The 18,441-nt window shown below is 37.7% G+C and overlaps 2 protein-coding genes across 3 annotated transcripts; one reads left to right on the forward strand and one right to left on the reverse strand.

Moving 5' to 3' along the window:
- Window positions 1–2,075: 2,075 nt before the first annotated feature.
- Window positions 2,076–5,636, reverse strand: LOC138902180 (uncharacterized). Its single transcript, XM_070190018.1, has 5 exons — window positions 5,355–5,636; window positions 4,457–4,568; window positions 4,046–4,249; window positions 3,620–3,841; window positions 2,076–2,530 (listed from the first exon to the last, which is right to left on the reverse strand). The coding sequence occupies exons 1-5, from the start codon at window positions 5,634–5,636 to the stop codon at window positions 2,076–2,078; spliced, it is 1,275 nt and encodes a 424-aa protein (XP_070046119.1).
- A 6,069-nt stretch (window positions 5,637–11,705) lies between these two features.
- LOC104086052 (probable sodium/metabolite cotransporter BASS5, chloroplastic) lies at window positions 11,706–16,928 on the forward strand. 2 transcript variants are annotated; one of them, XM_009590204.4, is made up of 8 exons: window positions 11,706–12,088; window positions 13,039–13,124; window positions 13,680–13,810; window positions 14,423–14,616; window positions 14,697–14,949; window positions 15,033–15,286; window positions 15,366–15,448; window positions 16,369–16,928. In XM_009590204.4, the coding sequence occupies exons 1-8, from the start codon at window positions 11,947–11,949 to the stop codon at window positions 16,441–16,443; spliced, it is 1,218 nt and encodes a 405-aa protein (XP_009588499.1). In that variant the 5' UTR covers window positions 11,706–11,946; the 3' UTR covers window positions 16,444–16,928. The 2 variants fall into 2 exon arrangements, with proteins under 2 accessions (XP_009588499.1, XP_070047552.1); XM_070191451.1 differs by lacking the exon at window positions 11,706–12,088 and adding an exon at window positions 12,359–12,635.
- Window positions 16,929–18,441: the final 1,513 nt, after the last annotated feature.

Raw genomic sequence — 18,441 nt, forward strand, 5'->3', positions numbered from 1 at the left:
ATCAGTAGCACAATAGACATCCCAAAAGCAACACAAAACAGCCTACAAAACAGACCACTACAAGTCAAATAACCCGAATTCACGGCTTCCGATCACCGTCTCGTGAGGTCTAACTATTAGGAAATGAATTTATCAACTTTTCTTGATATTTTAAATCTTAAATACATAAATTAGGAATTTTATTAACTATTAAATACATTCCAAAACTCAAACTACAAAGAAAAAGAGAGGCGATATAGTGATACTTACGTCATAGGGATCTTCTGATGTTATCGCTTCCTGATTTCGTACCCGGGATGTTAGTATTATTTGAAGATATTAGAGAGCTCAAGGACTATTTTTCATGGTGCCTCTGGTCAGTATATAAGTAAAATGAAGAGAGAGAGAGACGAGTTAAAACATATTTATCAAACTTTTGAAAAGTCAAAAGGTACTAGCTTGGCACTCTCTCATTCGCCCATCTTCCGACGCTTAAATCTTATTATTCGGATGTCGTGTAAATGAACGGTTAAGAGCGCTGGAAATTGAATTCCAAGACCTTCAATTTGGTATATAATATGTCCGAAAAATTCCTCATATAGAATACGAAATATATTTCTCAAAAAGCTCTATTATATGGAAAATTCTTAGTCGATTTTTCCGCAACTTTAATCCGATTTTTTCCAAACTTTATGTGTTTTATGCAACATCATATATAGTCATGTTATGACTTTAAACTCATTTAAATCATGATTAACAAGTCTCATATTCATTATATGTCACCTTGGGACGTACACGGTGTAATAATCTTCCCCTCTTAGAAACATTCGTCCCCGAATGTTAAACTCCTAGAGATTTATAGAAATTTTGGCAGAGTCTCCTCTATAATGGTATCACTACCAACCTGTCATATAGAAAACCCAACAATACAAAGCCACACAGGTCCACAATCATCAATAACACCAATGGTCTTACACGACCAATGACAATAACTAACATAAGAATCAAGTACCATATACGTACCTAAGGCTATAATGTCTCAGTCCGATCCTCCTCCGAAAGCGGAAACAAGTGAGGATACCTAGACTTCATGTCTTCTTCAGCTTCCCAAGTCATATCCTCCACATTATTATTCATCCAAAGTACTTTAATCGAAGATACGTCTTTAGTTCTCAATCTATGAACTTGTCTATCTAGTATATGCGGTATTGAATTTGAGTATTTGACTTATGGTTACGGCTTTTGGTACAGACTGTTCAGACTTATACGGTACGTAGATGCAAACTTCTCATCTTATACGAAATTTGACTCAAAGGCTTGTGGGCTAGGTTGAATTGAGAAATTTCAGTTATGTTGTGCTATCGGACCTATATGGGATAGGGTGACGTGGGATCACCCCGCGTATATGCATGGGGAAGTTACACAGCGATTTAATGGCTTTTGGAACAACTCTGGGCACGTTCGAGGACGAACATATATTTAAGTGGGGGAGGATGTAACGATCAGACCGGTCGATTTGAACATTTGCACTTCGCTCGGTTATTTGAGGGCATAAGTAGCTCCGTATGATGTAATTTGACTGTTGTGAATCGTCGGTTTTGGGTTGCAGGTATTTTGGAATCGAATTGGAAGAAAGAATTTCATTGTTGAAGCTTTAAATTGGAAGAGTTGACCAAAATTTGACTCTTTAGCATTTGACCTCGCATTTGGAATTATGATGGTTCCATTAGCTTCGTTAGGTGATTTTCGACTTAGGAGCGCAACCGAAATGTAATTTGGAGGCTCGTGGTAGGATTAGGCTTGAATTGGCGAACGTTGGAAATCACCATGAAGTCGTACTATCTCCTTAATGTAAATCATTGTATAATCCTCTACTGAATACATAGTCCTGAGAGGCAGAAAATGGGCTTATTTTGTAAGTCTATTAATAATAACCCATATAGAATCGAACTTACGCTGGGTACAAGGTAAGCCTATGATGAAATCCATGTAATCACTTCCCGTTTCCAAGTCAAAATATCTATAGCCTGCAATAATCCACCGGGTTTCTGGTGCTCAATCTTAACCTACTGACAATTTAGGAACTGAGCAACAAACTATACTATATCCTTATTCATTCCGTCCCACCAGTATATTCCCTTGATATCATGATACATCTCCGTCGCTCCTAGATGAATGGAATAACGAGAATAGTGAGCTTCTCCCATAACTTGTTGACGCAACCCTACTACATTAGGAACACATAATAGACCTCGATATCTGAGGACTCTATCTCTTGTAATCTCCAATGGTGTCTTCTCCTTTTGAGGGGTTGTATCTCTATAGTGAGCTAGCACAGGATCTTCATACTGGCGTTCCTTCACTTCAGTTACTAGAGAGGATGTTGTCGTATCCTGAATAGTAACTCTGGTACGACCTGAATCTAATAACCGAACTCCAAGATTAGCTAGCTTATGAATCTCATAAGTTATCTCACTCTTCTCTGGCTGTAAATATGAAAAGCTACCCATATATCTACGGTTGAGGGCGTCGGCTACTACATTCTCCTTTACTGGATGGTATAAAATATCAACATCACAGTCTTTTAGTAGCTCCAACCATCGCCTCTAACGTAAATTCAATTCATTTTTCTTGAATATATACTGAAGGCTCTTATGGTCCGTATAGATATCAACATGAATGCCATACAAATAGTGCCTCCACATCTTTAGTGCATGAATCACTGCGGCTAACTCTAAATCATGGGTGGGGTAATTCTTCTCGTGGTTTCTTAGTTGTCTAGAAGCATAAGCGATAGCCTTACCATGTTGCATCAATACACAACCCAATCCAACGCCCGAAGCATCACAATAGATAGCATAACCATCGGTCCCTTCTGGAAGTGTCAGAACCGGTGTTGAAGTCAATCTGTCCTTCAATGGCTGGAAACTTCGCTCACAAGTATCAGTTCACTAAAACTTGGTTGCCTTCTGAGTCAAATTTGTCAATGGGGCTGAAAAGGAAGAAAACCCCTCTACAAATCTCCTGTAATAACCTGCCAAACCCAGGAAGCTATGAACCTTTGTCGGTGTCATGGGTCTAGGCCAAGTCTTCACTGCCTCAATCTTCTGTGTATCGACTCGGATATCCTCACCCGAAATAATATGACCAAGGAAGGCTACAAAATTCACATTTAGAGAATTTTTCATACAATTTCTTTTCTTGTAGATCTCTGAGCACAGTACGCAAATGATCTGCATGCTCAGCCTCTGAACGAGAATAAACCTAAATATCATCTATAAATACAATCACGAACAGATCTAGAAAGGGTCTGAACACACAGTTCATCAAGTCCATGAATACCGTTGGGGCATTAGTCAAACCGAATGGCATAACACGAAACTCAAAGTGTCCGTATATGGTCCTGAATGCTATCTTTGAAATATCATTTTATCTAACCATTACCTGATGGTACCCCGGCCTCAAGTCTATCTTTGAGAAACACTTGGCACCCTGCAACTGATCAAATAAATCATCAATCCTCGGGAGTGGGTACTTATTCTTGATCGTCGTCTTATTCAACTGTCTGTAATCAATAACATCCGCAAGGAACCATCTTTATTTCTCACAAATAACACATGTGCTCCCCACGGTGATGTACTGGGTCTGATAAAGCCTTTTTCAAGCAAATCCCTCAGTTGTTCTTTCAACTCTCTCAGCTCTGCAGGTTCCATTCTATAAGGAGTAATAAATATTGGCTGAGTATCTGGTAAAGTGTCAATAGCAAACTCAATCTCCCACTCTGGCGGAAGGCCTGGAAGCTCATCGGGAAAAACATTGGGAAACTCATTAACCACCGGAATAGATTGAAGGGTCGATGACTCTACTTTCACATCATGTACCCGAACTAAGTGATAAATATAGGCCTTTCTGATTATCTTCCTTGCCTTGAGATAGGAAATAAACCTACCTCTCGGCGATGCAGTATTACCTTTCCACTCTAGAACTGGCTCCCCTGGAAACTGGAACCGAACCATCTTTGATCTAGAATCAACGTTAGCATAACAAGAAGCCAACCAATCCATACCCATTATAACATCAAATTCTACTATATCTAGCTCAATCAAGTCCGCTACTGTAGAACGACTAAGAACTACTATACAATCTCTATATATCCATTTAGCTATCACTGGTTCCCCAACAGGTGTAGACACCTCAAAAGTTTTAATCAACTCAGGTTCTATCCTAAACTTGCTAAAACCCAACGGAGTGACATACGATAAGGTAGAACCTGGATCAATCAATGCATATACATCATATGAAGAGACTGATAATAAACTTGTAACAACATCAGGTGACGACTCCTGATCCTGCCGGCCCGCTAATGCATAAATGTGGTTCTGAGGACCGCTCGAGCTAGATGCTCTACTTCTGCCTCTACCACGATCGGTTGGTGCCTGTGATCCTTGCCCAGGGGGTCATCATAATGATGACAAACCAGCTATAGATCCTGCTGGCTGAACTATACCTGCACCACCTCTCGTCGGACAATCTCTCATAATGTGGCCTGGATAACCACAAGTATAATAAACACCCAGCCCCACGAGGCACTGCACGATATGATGCTTACCAGACTGAGCACATCATGAAAAGGGTGGCCTCATCTGACTTGACTCACCCCTATACTGAGAACGGGAGGCCCTGGAACTCTGACTAGGACCTGAATATGTTGAACGATCAAATATACTACCAAAAAATTGAGGGGTTGCACTAGTTGATGGCTGAGCTGGATACCTCGGGTACTACTGTCTCTGACCACCTTGAAACTCACCAGAAGGATCTGAAGATCTCGCTCACAATCGACCCTCTACTTCTGCTTACGCTCATCTACACCCTGAGTGTATGCATGAATACAAGAAATACCAATGCATGGATGAAGTGAGACCGACATACAGTCATTGAGCAGGTGCGGCTCCAACCCCATCACGAACCGGTGAACCTGATCCTCCATCTTAGCTACAATAGTGGGAGCATACCTAGCGAAAGAATCAAACTGAAGGTTGTACTCCCGAACACTTATATTACCATGTCGAAGGGTTAAGAACCTATCAACTCTAGCCCGTCTAAGCTCTGGTGGAAAATAATGATGAAGAAAACCCTATGTAAAAATCCTTCCATACTGCTGGATGGGAATCCTCACCTCTGGACAACTCCCAAGACTCGTACCAATTAATTGCAATATCCCGAAGTCTATAGGAAGATAGCTCAACTGACTCAGTCGCAGTGGTCTTTATTACCCTCAAAGTCCTCTGCATCCTATCAATAAATACCTGAGGGTCCTCATTTGGATCTGCTCCAGTGAATATCGGAGGGTCCAAATTAATGAAATCACGAACCCTCGCACTAATGGCCCTATCTGCATGACCAATACCAACCTCCTGACGTCGAGCTTGTGCGGCCACTAATCGAGTCAATAACTGAATAACATCTCTCATCTCCTGACCCGGTGCATCTGGATGAGGAGCTGGGGTCTCCTCTGGAGAAGGCAGGGTATGTGAAGTCTGAGATGGAGTCTCACTATGCGACTCTCCCCGAGACCTGGTAACTCGTGGCACTCTACCTGTAGTCTCATCATCCACGGACTTGCCCTTCTGGGCGATATTAACCTTCTTGGGCATCGCTGAAAACATAACATGTTGTTAGGAAAATGAATTCTTATATCGCACGATCAAAGATAAGAAAGAAAAGTAACCATCCTAAATATCTTGTAGCCTCATGTTTATAAGTGTGGTGCACAACACACCCATAAACGAGACTCTACTAGACACAGTCTGTAGACAACCCTAGGACATAACTGCTCTGATACCACTTTTGTCACGACCCAAACCGATGGGCCGTGACGAGTGCCCGAGTTCTACCTATCGAACAACCCTAAGCGATCGTCTAAGATATAAATATGAAATAAGTGTAGGTCATGCATAAAGTCTAGAAATAAACTACTAATTCATATGAACAACCTACGTGAGAAAACATGCCCAAAAGACATATATATATATATATATATATATATATATATATATGGAATACGGTAGGACTAGCCGACAAGGCCACATACTATCTAACTATACATGACTGTCTACAGACCTCTATTAGAGTGTACAACTGTATAAAGGACGGGACTGAGCCCCATCGTACCCATATATGTATGTAAACACATCGTACCAAAACTCAAAGCAGCTCCGGATCAAATGGAGCACACCAACTCGCTGATCAAGGATCCTAAGAAGGGGGACCGTCAACCTGTCTACCTGCACCTGCGGGCATGAAATGCATCATCCCCAGGCAAAAAGGGACGTCAGTACGAATAATGTACTGAGTATGTAAAGCATGAAAATCAGTACATAAAAGACATAGATGAAACATGGGGTAAAGAATTACACCTGTGAGTCTAAATAAATTTGTGAATCCTGAAACATTTATAATCTCATGCGCGTACGTGTAAATGTCGTAGCATGCATAGGTATAGGTGTACATAGCATCATCAAGACTCTAAGAGCATCCCATTATATCATCTCGGCCACTGTGGACAAATCATTAACGTATACCAGCTCATCAGGTGGTGGTGCGTATATAACGCCTTAACCTTTTCCCATATCCCATATACATATAATATATGTGTATATAACGCCTTCTAGTCATGGGTCACTGTACATGTATAAATGCATGAAATGCATAAGAAATACGTTAATAAGATTTCTCGAATATCATAAAATCAATATGCCTTACGGACAAACTTTATCAAATACGTATTTTTCTGAGACCCATGAATAGAGGATATAATAATAATTCACATAGGGAATCAAGAATATAGACACCCCTAGTATTTTTATGAATAGAGTCATTTATGAAAGTTGTGTATTTTGCTCGTTTCGTTTGTATCATTTGGATCATGCCAAAAAGAAAGAAGGGATAGCCTTAACATACCTCAAGTCGTCAATGCAAATCAACAACAAGCTTATGACAACTAGCGCGTCAACCCTATAGCAAATAAATACGTGGACAATTTAGATAGCGGTAGTATATTACGTATCTCAAACGATAACTCGATTCTAAAATAAAACGGGGAGCATTTCCCCTGATTTTACTGCTCCCTCAAGCCTACTATAGGCGAGATACAAATATAATACAATCAACAACTCAAAACCAACTTAATTATAATCCGGGACCTTCAATACAACAAAACTCCCAAATGTACCATAATACACCCAATTAACAAGTTATCAATTAGCCTGCAACTACAACGACGAGCGACCAACCTATTACCCTACCACGTATGGCGTTTCTCCACGCCATGTTTATCCTTCAAAACTCCATAAATCAGAAGCACAATAGACAGCCCAAAAGCAACACAAAACAGCCCACAAAATAGTCCATTATAAATCAAATAACTCGAACTCACGGCTTCCGATCACCGTCCCGTGAGGTCTAACTATTAGGAAATTTATCAACTTTTCTTGATATTTTAAAGCTTAAATACAGAGATTAGGAATTTTATTAACTATTAAATACATTTTAAAACTCAAACTACAAAGAAAAAGAGAGGCGATATAGTGATACTTACGTCGTAGGGATCTTCTAATGTTATCGCTTCTCGATTTCATACCCGGGATGTTAGTATTATTTGAAGCTATTAGAGAGCTCAAGGACTATTTTTTTTATGGTGCCTCTGGTCATATTCTAAGTAAAATGAAGAGATATAGAGACGAGTTAAAACATATTTATCAAACTTTTGAAAAGTCAAAAGGTGCTAGCTTGGCACCGTCTCATTCGCCCATCTTCCGACGCTTATATCTTTTTATTCGGATGTCATATAAATAAACGGTTAAGAGCGTTGGAAACTACATTCCAAGACCTTAAATTTGGTATATAATATGTCCGAAAAATACCTCATATAGCATAATAAATGTATTTATCAAAAGGCTCTGTTATAAGGCAAATTCTTGTTAGTTTTTCCGCAACTTTATTCCGATTTTTTCCAAACTTTATGTGTTTTATCCAAACATCACATATAGTCATATTATGACTTTAAACTCATTTAAATCATGATTAATAAGTCTCATATTTATTATACGTCACCTTGGAACGTACAGGGTGTAACATCAAAGCATGGTGACCACGCTTGCAAAGATTTATCATCCCCCGCGGAAGATCTTGGGGGAGTACAGATTCATTATATGAGCCAGGGTCAACTCTTCTCTGGTTTAAAATCACAGGCGCTGAATGCAGGCAACTGTCCTCCACACGGAGGGGCTTACTTGTGCCAAACATTCCTGGTAGCGAAGGCAAAATTTCGTTATCACGGAATCAAGCTCCCCACGCAAAGAGAACATACCCAAGGTAAAAGGGTACGTGTAAAAATATGTGAAACCATCTCTGGGAAGAGTCACTCGCTCCGATAGGTCGGGAGCGATGACTTCCAAATTCGGGCAGAAACAATCGTCCTTCACAGTAGTGATACTGGAAGGACGAATGGAAGATGGATACCTACTGACCGCCCATGTACGAGGGTTATCATTGGGAAATTTCTCTTCCAAATCCTTCAAAGTACTAAGCCTATTAGGGATTATGGAACTTACTGTTGGAGGAGTAAAATCTTTATTTTTGTTCTTATTTTTCGAAGAACCATAACGTTTAGATGAAGAAGCCATTAGAATAGGGGAAGAAGAAATTATGTGTTTGGAAAAAATTAGAGAAGAGATGAAGAGCAAGAATACATGTTGGAAGTTAAAGCAACTGGTAAGACACGAAGGAAAAGGGAGTTGATACGTATAGGTAAATTTTTGGGCGGCTAAAATACTTGGCTCTAGTTACCTCGACAGCAGAAGGCGTTCTTAATCATAAAAGGAAGCGTGTTCTAGGCATTAAATGCGGGGAGACAGGCATCTAATCAACCATCAGTACCCTACAAAAGGGATTCTAGTAATTCCCGCCAAAAGAGGATTCTCACCAACTTCCCCGTAACACAAAGTCGTGTCACCGGAAAGCAGGGGGACTATCTGTATTGGGTAAATACGTTATGCTTCGTGGCCACCTAAGAAGGGGACACGTGGAATCAAAACTGCGAGGATGGAAAACCGGGCACAACTACCTCGTGTGTCACCGAGAAAGGCAAGTTCGTAAGGGCATTAAGCATGCTACGCCCGATGACATTTAATAAAGAATATTTCACAGCATTAAAGAGTAACAACTTATTAAAAAAATCTGAGCATTTATGTTTACCATTAGGTTTCCATTATCATACTCCAATAATTGTCATTAGTGGTGGGCCCGACCAATACGCCCACTAAACTATAAATAATAGGCTCAACTATCATTGTAAGGCACAGTTTTTCTGGAATATATTGACTAAATTCCACACAACATCATTTCATCTACATTTTGAGCCAAGTATCTTACATCTAATCGATTAATTCATTATCTTTGGATCAAATTGATTCATCTGTCTAAAAATTACGAACAAATTCAGCTGTATCATTTTACGGGCAAACAAATATAGCATGAGTTTTTCCACTATCAATTACACAAATATCTTCATGATTGATCTTTGATCCAAACATAATTTGAGGATTATCCATATTTTTTAAAATAACAAACAAAATAAATATGATAGTAAATATCATTGTCAAAGCATAACTTTTATTTATGTACAACAATTACATAACCATATTATCTACGACAAAAAATAAAAATAAAAATATTTACATTTCTACGGATTCATCACCGATCACATGAATTGTTTCTTCTTCCGGGAGTGCAAAGTAATTAGCTACATCCAAATGCATGAAGTTTAAATTATCATCAGAAATAAAATTTTCTTTAGCATTTTTCTCTGTCTTCTTCAGGGAGGCTTGATACAACTCAACCAGGTGCTTTGGCATATGACATGTACCTGACCAATGCCCATTTCCTCCACATCTATAACATGCATTTTTTGTCTTTGCTGCTTACACCGCTTCATGCTTTCGTTCTTTCCTTTTCCACTGATGGTGGTGAGGAGGGTTATTTAGTGCATTATTATTACCATGATTGTGTTTCTTCCCCGACCACGCCCATGACCACGACTGGGGCCACGTCCTCTTCCATGCTTAACTTGGTGGAAGTTCGTCTCATTCACTTCAAAGAATGGACAAGAAGCAGTAGGTTGGCTTTCATAATTTTTCATTAATAACCTATTATGTTTCTCGGCTACAAGAAGATGTGAGATAGGTTAATAATACTTTTTGAATCTCATATCTCGATATTGCTACTGCAGCAGCATATTCAAGGCATGAAAAATGGTGAAAGTTTTCTCCAACATATCATGATCAGTAATATTATCACCACATAATTTCAATTGGGAAATAATTCTGAACATAGCAGAATTATACTCACTGATAGATTTAAAATCTTGTAGCCTTATATGAGTCAAATCATAACGTGCATGTGGAAGAACGACCATCTCCAGGTGGTCATATCTATCTTTCAAGTTATTCCACACTATGACTGGAATAGTGAGATATTCCATTTTCAAGCCTTCATCAAGGTGATGGCATAGGAATATCATTGCTTTGGCACGATCTTGGTTTGATGCTTGATTTTTGTCCTTGATGGTGTCTGCCAGACCCATCACATCAAGATGAATTTCAGCATAAAAAATGTAGCTTTTGCCCGTTATATCCAGGGCTATAAATTCAAGTTTAGAAAGATTTGACATCATTTAGAAAAAGAAAGTTCGTACCTCTGATACTTTCAAAGTATTTGCTCGAGATGACAGAGTCTCGTGCTGGTAACGTATTATAAAATAAAGATTGTAAAGTAAAGACAAGTATAGAGAGAAACTGATATATTATTCAAACTTCAAACTTATGTACATAATGAACTGAAATCTTCTCTATTTATAGAAGAAAGCAAGTTGCTTGTGCAAGCTGTTGTGTAAACTGCTACTGTACCAGATATAGATAATCTTTTACCAGGGTAATGTTTATCCATAACAGAGTATCAAAAGAATAAACTCATTGTACCAGATATTAGATAATCTTCTATCGGGAGTAATGTTATCCATAATGGGGTACCGAAAGGATAAACTCATTGTACCATGTATAGATAATCTTCTACCGGATGTGATGTTTATCCATAATGGGGTACTGTAAGGATAAACTCATTGTACCAGATATAGATAATCTTCTACCGGAGGTGATGTTTATCCATAACGGGGTACTGAAAGGATAAGCTCATTATACCAGATATAAATAATCTTCTATCAGGGGTGATATTTATCAATAATGAGGTATCGAAGGGATAAGAGGAGTTATTTCTAATAGAGTACTAAATAGATAAATATATTTACAGCGGAGTCTCATATAGATTAGCTTTTTCAAGAAACTTATTTACAACAGAGTACTAAATAAATTTCCATAATATAATATATTTATAACAATATGATTTTATATCCTCGTATTATAGTTTAATTAGAGATCATATAAAGGCACCGTATAAAGTGTTCTCGTCTTGATTTTACAAGTATTTATAAACCCATGTAACTCAAATCTACCGCTTAAAGTAAAAATAGCGGTGAATATATAATTCATATATTAGGCATGTATAATTGTATATAATCAGTGTATAATCTATGTATATAACTAAAAAAAAAAGTAAATAATTAATGTGACCGTGTAAAAATCCCTAAAAAATAATCAATACAGCACCGGCTGAGAAATAAAAAACAAAATCTCCCCGCCGATTTCGGTTGCCCGCTTTCTGGTGTAGGTTGCTAGGGCCTAGGAGCTTTGGTCCCTAAATAGGGAGAGAAAAGAATTCTCCCTAGTCTTTCCATTTTTAGTAATCAACTCATTGATTTCTAAAATTGGGTCACTGAATCATATAATTAGACACCAAAAACTGTACAAAAATTCGCTTTACTTTGTCTGAAAATTAAGATTAAAAAGAAAAATGAGTCTCAATAGTAAATTTCTTCTTCAGCAGCAGCAGCAGTATCATCAAGGCTTCAAGATTCTGCATCAGAAATCTCTGCCTTGCTTTGACCAACACCCTTTTGTTTCTTTTCCCAAGAAATGGAAATGCTTCCACTCAGGTTTGTTAATTCAAGTACAAAATAAGAGATTTTATGATTATTTTTTTAGTCTCAAGTATAATTCTACTGGCCCTTTTTATGAATTAGTCCAATTATACTTGTAACTTGTAAGTAGAAAAAAGAACAAACTTTTATGATCTTTTATCAGTATCTAGTTTATTTCTACCGTCCCTTTTGAAGAATTTAATCCAATTATACTGTAAGTAGAAATTATTGCTTCCTTTTCCCCCACTTTTGGGACTTCACTGGGTTTGTTGTTGTTGTTGTTGTTTGACTTGTAAGTAGAAAAAAAGAAGACATTTTTATGATCTTTTTTTCAGTATCAAGTGTATTTCTACTGTCCTTTTTGATGAATTAGTTCAATTTGTACTTGGATTCTTGAAGGATACGATTGATTTAAAAACAAAGAAACAGATTTTTATGATCTTTTTTCAGTATCAAGTGTATTTCTACAGTCCCTTTTGATGAATTGGTGTAACTTATACCGGTGTTCTTGAAGGGGTACGTTTAAAGGGGTTTTGATCAACTACGCAATCCACATTGGCAAGTGTTTTTGTATCCAATTGTAGTGTACTTTGCTTAAAGTTTGAATCTTTTTTGCTTCTCAAGTTTAGTTAATAATGAGGTTAATTTCATGTATGGTCACTAAACTACGGTAAAAGGGTCCGGGGAAGGGCCGCACCCCAAGGGGTAATGATGTAGGCAGCCTAGGCTGTTGCAAGTATCAGTAGTTGATTCCACGGTTCGAACCCGTAACCTATAGGTCACACGGAGGTAACTTTACCGTTATAAAGCTATAGTAAAGTCATAAAATTGTATTGGGTAAAATTTAGTTACTTTACTGATACATTGCTACAAAAAAATAGTTTTCTGACTTTACTATTATAGTGATCTTGGAATTAGCTCTTTTTGATGTACTCCTTACTTATAAATGTGATCTTTTTGTATAGGTGGTAATTCAAGACTGTTAATTAGTAGATGTATCTCAGAAAAGTTCTCTGATTCGCTTGGGCCTAGTGACTCTGAATCACTTGAGGTTTTCCTTTTGAACTTTTCAATCTTTCTACTCAAAGTTCAATTGTATGTTTCTGGCTTTGACTTGTATTTGTATGTGGAATAGAGCAATTAGAGACTTGTAATTTATTGGCAAAAACCTTTTTTGGGTACGGGTGTGAATAACATTGTTTCTTTGAAATCTGAGCTTGATCGGTAATATTCTCTATTTATGTGTATAAAGTCCCAAATATGAGAAGCATTTGATTTAGAAAGCAAAATTTCTTGCTCCTTTAGCCACTTCATTTTCCATTAAGCTGATGTACTATCTCTTATTACTATAGAAAGTGAAGGTTTGGATTGTTTCAGTACTTCTCTTCTCTAACGCTTCTTTCTCTTGAACCTGTGAAGCTAAAAGGTCTGAATACCTCACATCTTTGTTCTTAAACCTAATTTGCGTGTCCCCATATTTTAGAAAAGGAAAAGAAAAACATAATAGGGTAAAGAAGGGTTTAAGTTGTTTTCTTGGATGTTTCGAAGCCCACCTCTGAATTGTGGGATTTGACTATCTTTAACAATAGAATTTGTGCTATTTCAGAATCTGAAACAAAAAGAGAACACTCTTTTGACAATTTTGAAGGGAGCAAACTCTTTTCTGCCCCACGTGGTTCTTGGTAGCACAATTTTGGCTCTTATATATCCACCTTCTTTTACGTGGTTTACCAACAGGTTTGTATATCATTCGATCGATGCCAATTTTCTAAATGATTTTGTTCTATCCACAAGTCTCTCATGTTATCTACTTTAAGCCTCGCTGAAAACAAGTGCCTTCCATGTATTAAAGACAAGGTTGCAGGAAGAAACTTATATAAATTTTGCCTGTTCAAATAATTAACGGCATTCTTGACGAAAAAGAAAATCTTTATAACGCTTGGTGAACATCTCATTGGCTGATCATATAATTTGACTTATCCTCATAAATGTATATTGAGACTTCTATGTCTGGCCAATTACCATTAGTTGTAACAAGAGGTGAGGTAGAGACCTGCGCGAGAGGTGAGAGTAATACCATCTTACATGAGAATCATGTTGAAAGTTTTCCATGAAAATATCTAATTTTGTACCCATTTAACACCTCTAGAAAAGGATGGAGGTATAGACTTGAATGCTGGAAAAAGTTCGTCTTTCAATATTGCACTCTCACATTGTCTAGCTAGGAAAGCTAGAGAGCCGTATTATGAGACGAAAAGTTGCAGAGCGTAAACCAAAGAGTCCAAATTGCTTAGTTTTTTTAACCTCATCTTTTAACCTCATAGTTACCATGTCGTTTACCGTTTCTAGGTACTATTCTCCTGCATTGGGGTTTTTAATGTTTGCAGTTGGAGTCAACTCAAGTGAAAAGGACTTTCTTGAAGCTTTCAAGAAACCAGCTGCAATTTTTGCTGGTTATATTGGTCAATTTGCTGTGAAGCCCCTGCTCGGGTATCTTTTCGGCACACTTGCAATGACCGTATTTGGTCTTCCAACTTCCTTAGGTAAAATCTCTGATTACTTTACCGGGAAAGAAAATAGCATGTTCAATGTTGACTAAAGTTCTGTGAGCTGTGTATCACAGCTGCAGGGATTATGTTGACCTCATGTGTTAGCGGAGCACAGCTGTCAAATTACGCTACTTTTCTAACTGATCCACAAATGGCCCCTCTTAGTATAGTGATGACATCATTATCAACAGCTACTGCTGTTTTTGTCACCCCTATTTTATCGTTATTGCTTATCGGGAAAAAGTTGCCTGTGGATGTTAAGGGAATGGTTTCCAACATACTGCAGATTGTCGTTGCACCTGTTGCTGGTGGACTGCTTCTGAATAGGTAATGATGTTGTGAATACTCATTATGTGTATCCTTCTACAATCCGAACTTCACTCTTATGACTTTTGGTTTCGCTTCAACAGATTCTTTCCGCAGATTTGTAATGCAATTCGGCCGCTGTTGCCTCCACTATCAGTTTTTGTGACTGCTCTTTGTGTTGGAGCTCCGCTTGCTATTAACATAGAGTCTCTCGTATCCCCATCTGGAATGTCTGTTTTGTTGCTTATGATTGCATTTCATTTGTCGGCGTTCATCTTAGGTTATTTACTTTCCGGCATAGCATTCCACAAAGCACCAGACGTCAAACCTCTACAAAGAACGCTGTCATATGAAACAGGTTTGAAAGCTTACCTAATATTATCAACCTTCACTTATTGGATCTTGATTTATGTTGTCATTCTACGTCTCGTTTGCAGGCATGCAGAGCAGCCTTCTTGCCCTTGCTCTTGCAAATAAGTTTTTCCAAGATCCTCTTGTTGGTGTCCCTCCAGCTATATCAGTAAGTACACTATCGATTATATGAACTTCCGTATTGTAGAAGATAAAAAGGAGAGTTGATTTGGTAGTAGTGAAATTATAGTCTTTGGCCTAAGCTCTCTAATCAAAGTTCTAATTACTCAAAATTGCCTCGAAGGATTAGCTTTATATCTTTACATCTTAATTATGATACAAGTACTGATACCAGAGGCGGATATAGGATGTAACTTGAGGAGCAAATGCCAATGCATCCATTCGTCTCTCGAAATACTGGGTTCGGTTCTCTTAATATACATCAACTCTAATGAACTTCCAGTATATATATATATATATATATATATATATATATATGTAACGAACCCACTACTCAAACACTAGGTCCACCCCATGGTTTATACAATTCTGAATTGGGTCATTTTTATGAAAGAGGTGGCTCATTTCTATGATGTTTAGTTTTAGGTTGAAGGGACACCGGTACATCTATTTATGTGATATTAGGATTATCAGATAACAGCAAGTAAACGTCCTTAGTAGATGCAATTAGTAATCTGGTAAATAAGACAGGTTACTTGCTTTAACAGGTAAAATGCACTAATAACGTATAAATTCTTTACACTATCAGTGTATAGAAGTTAAAGTCCTTAGTTTAACTCTCCACTGCATTAATTATTTGGTGAACATTAGTGACAAAAGGTTGAAGCTTGTAGTTTTAACGTATGCTCACTTTTCCTTAGCTTGTTCTGAATACTTCTAGTCATTTCTTAGAACATCTCTTCTTTTTTTCTTTCCTTGAGCGGGGGTCTATCGGAAACAGTCTTTCTACCCTTAAGGTAGGGATAAGGTCTACGTACACACTACTCTCCCCAGACCCCACTCGTGGGATTATATTGGGTTTGTTGTTGTTGTGTTTCTTAGAACGTCTGATTTGTACCCTTTTTGCAGGTTGTGATCATGTCATTAATGGGCTTCTCTCTAGTAATGCTGTGGGCTAAGAAGAAAGAAACTGTTATTGGGTGATATAAGATATTATACTTCTAAAAGTGATCTTAAACAGATTATCCACCAAGTTCGAACCGTGCACCAGCTGACCTTAGGGGATTTCTCGGTTATCAGAATAAAAGAGAAAAAAGAGATCTTGAAAAAATCTCCGTCGTGGAAGTTCTTGTAGTGTCAAGAACCTTACAATTAAAAGATGGTATCATATCACCAAAATTTTATGTGGAGTGTGTTTTTTCTCCTCATCATTCCATCTGTAATTTTTCAAGAAATGTGTTGCCCAAAAGGCTCTGTGTTGAAGATTTCAATTGCCCAGTATTACTTTTTGGACAAATGCCCTGTATTATTAAGGGATTCATAAGCATACTGAGCTCACATTCATAGAAGTTTTAAGCTTCAATTTGCGGTATTGTGATTTAGATAGGTCTGCTTACACACTATGCTCTTCAGACTCTACTTGTAAGATTATACTGAGTTTTTTGTTATTGTTGATTCAGATTGTGACATCTTTGTTATTTGACTGTCGCTTAATATAGCGGCTTGTCGAGCATTTGACAAATTCACACCATCCATTTTAAATAGGATTTTTTCCCTGTATACACGAACAATCTAACACGTAGAAGTTCCTTTTCCTCTTTCCCTTCTTAGTTTTGTAGGCTTTCCGGTAATAGACATTTGGGGATTCCCGAGTCTTTCCTTTCTTGTAAGGGTGACATGTGGGCCGGTTAGGACCGGGACCGCAAGCCCACATGGGCGGTGGACCATTTAAAAACTAGCTGTTTGGTCTGCCAAAATAGTCGTTGGCTATTTGCAAAATAGCCATTTAACCCCCCAAATTTTGTTTTAACCCCAAACTTTTTATAATTACACTTTTTCCTTATTTTAACTATAAATACCCCATCATTCTTTCATTTTTCTCACAAAATCATCAATCTCTCTCTAATATTCTTCTATAATTGCTTACTTAGTTGTTACAATTTGTGCAAAATTGTGAAGTTGGTGAATTGAAGTCTTCAACGATAATTATTTTTCAACAAGTTCGTCAATTCGGTAAACTCGTTCCAACTCTTAAGTTTTAATATTATAGTTTTATTTGTATTTTTTACTTTGCTTGATTAATTAAGATAGCTTATTCCCTAAAAAAATATTTAGTAAAAATAAGGGAAAATCCAAGAGTGGTGAATCTAGTGGCCAATCTGTTCCTCCTCCGCTTCCCCCGGCTCCCCGGCCGAAACCTGTTACCCGTCCTACACCTCATATTCTTGATAGTGATAATAGTTTATTACAATTTATCGAGAGTCAATTTTTCCATAATATTGCACCTGGTGAACAATTAAACCATGAATATATGAATGCTCGTTATGGTAATCCAACTATTGATGAAAATGATGATGAAGAAATAGATTTTGATGAAATGCAACCGGATGACGATACACCCACTAGTCCTGCTTCTGAAGTTAACCCAATTAATAATAATCCAAATGATCCCCCGTCTGACCCTCCTGTTATTGCCCCTACTTTTTCTAGACAACCTTCTAAACGGGCAGAAACATCTCTTGTTTGGCCATTTTTTACTCAACTAAGAGAAAAAATAGGGCTAAGTGTAAAACTTGTGGCAAAGAGTTAGTTTTTAAATATGTTGGAAGTCGGGGGGGACGGAAAGTTTGACTAGACACATATTGCTACACCCTCAAGATAAAGCTAGATATTTTCGTATGAAAGCTTTGGCCGAGGGGACAAGTGCACCTAGTCAGGCTGACCATAGTACCAGGTCAAATCAATTTCAATCGGAAATTAACACTGCTACCGGTGATATTTTATATTATGATCCAAAAAAAGATCGGAAAGAATTGGCAAAAATGGTTACTGTTATGTGCTTACCTTATAGTTTTCCTTCTAACCCTCACTTTGTGCATTATATTAGAAAATTTTATAATCCTACTTATAAAGGTTTTCCTCGCACAACCGTAAAGAGTGATTTTATAAATATAAACATGAATATGAACAATATTTGCGCTA

This window comes from Nicotiana tomentosiformis, chromosome 12 (assembly GCF_000390325.3).
Source record: "Nicotiana tomentosiformis chromosome 12, ASM39032v3, whole genome shotgun sequence".
Taxonomy (NCBI): Eukaryota; Viridiplantae; Streptophyta; class Magnoliopsida; order Solanales; family Solanaceae; genus Nicotiana; species Nicotiana tomentosiformis.

Excerpts from the sequence above, each read along its gene's own strand:
- LOC138902180 (XM_070190018.1), bottom strand. The coding sequence starts at position 5,636 with ATGCCCAAGAAGGTTAATATCGCCCAGAAGGGCAAGTCCGTGGATGAT. Across the intron at positions 4,250-4,456 it reads GCCAGCAGGATCTATAGCTG|GTTCTACCTTATCGTATGTC; the intron begins GTTTGTCATCAT and ends TGATTGATCCAG. Across the intron at positions 2,531-3,619 it reads AAAAGGCTTTATCAGACCCA|TAAAGGAGAATGTAGTAGCC; the intron begins GTACATCACCGT and ends TATACCATCCAG.
- LOC104086052 (XM_009590204.4), top strand. The coding sequence starts at position 11,947 with ATGAGTCTCAATAGTAAATTTCTTCTTCAGCAGCAGCAGCAGTATCAT. Across the intron at positions 12,089-13,038 it reads ATGGAAATGCTTCCACTCAG|GTGGTAATTCAAGACTGTTA; the intron begins GTTTGTTAATTC and ends CTTTTTGTATAG. Across the intron at positions 13,811-14,422 it reads TTTACGTGGTTTACCAACAG|GTACTATTCTCCTGCATTGG; the intron begins GTTTGTATATCA and ends TACCGTTTCTAG.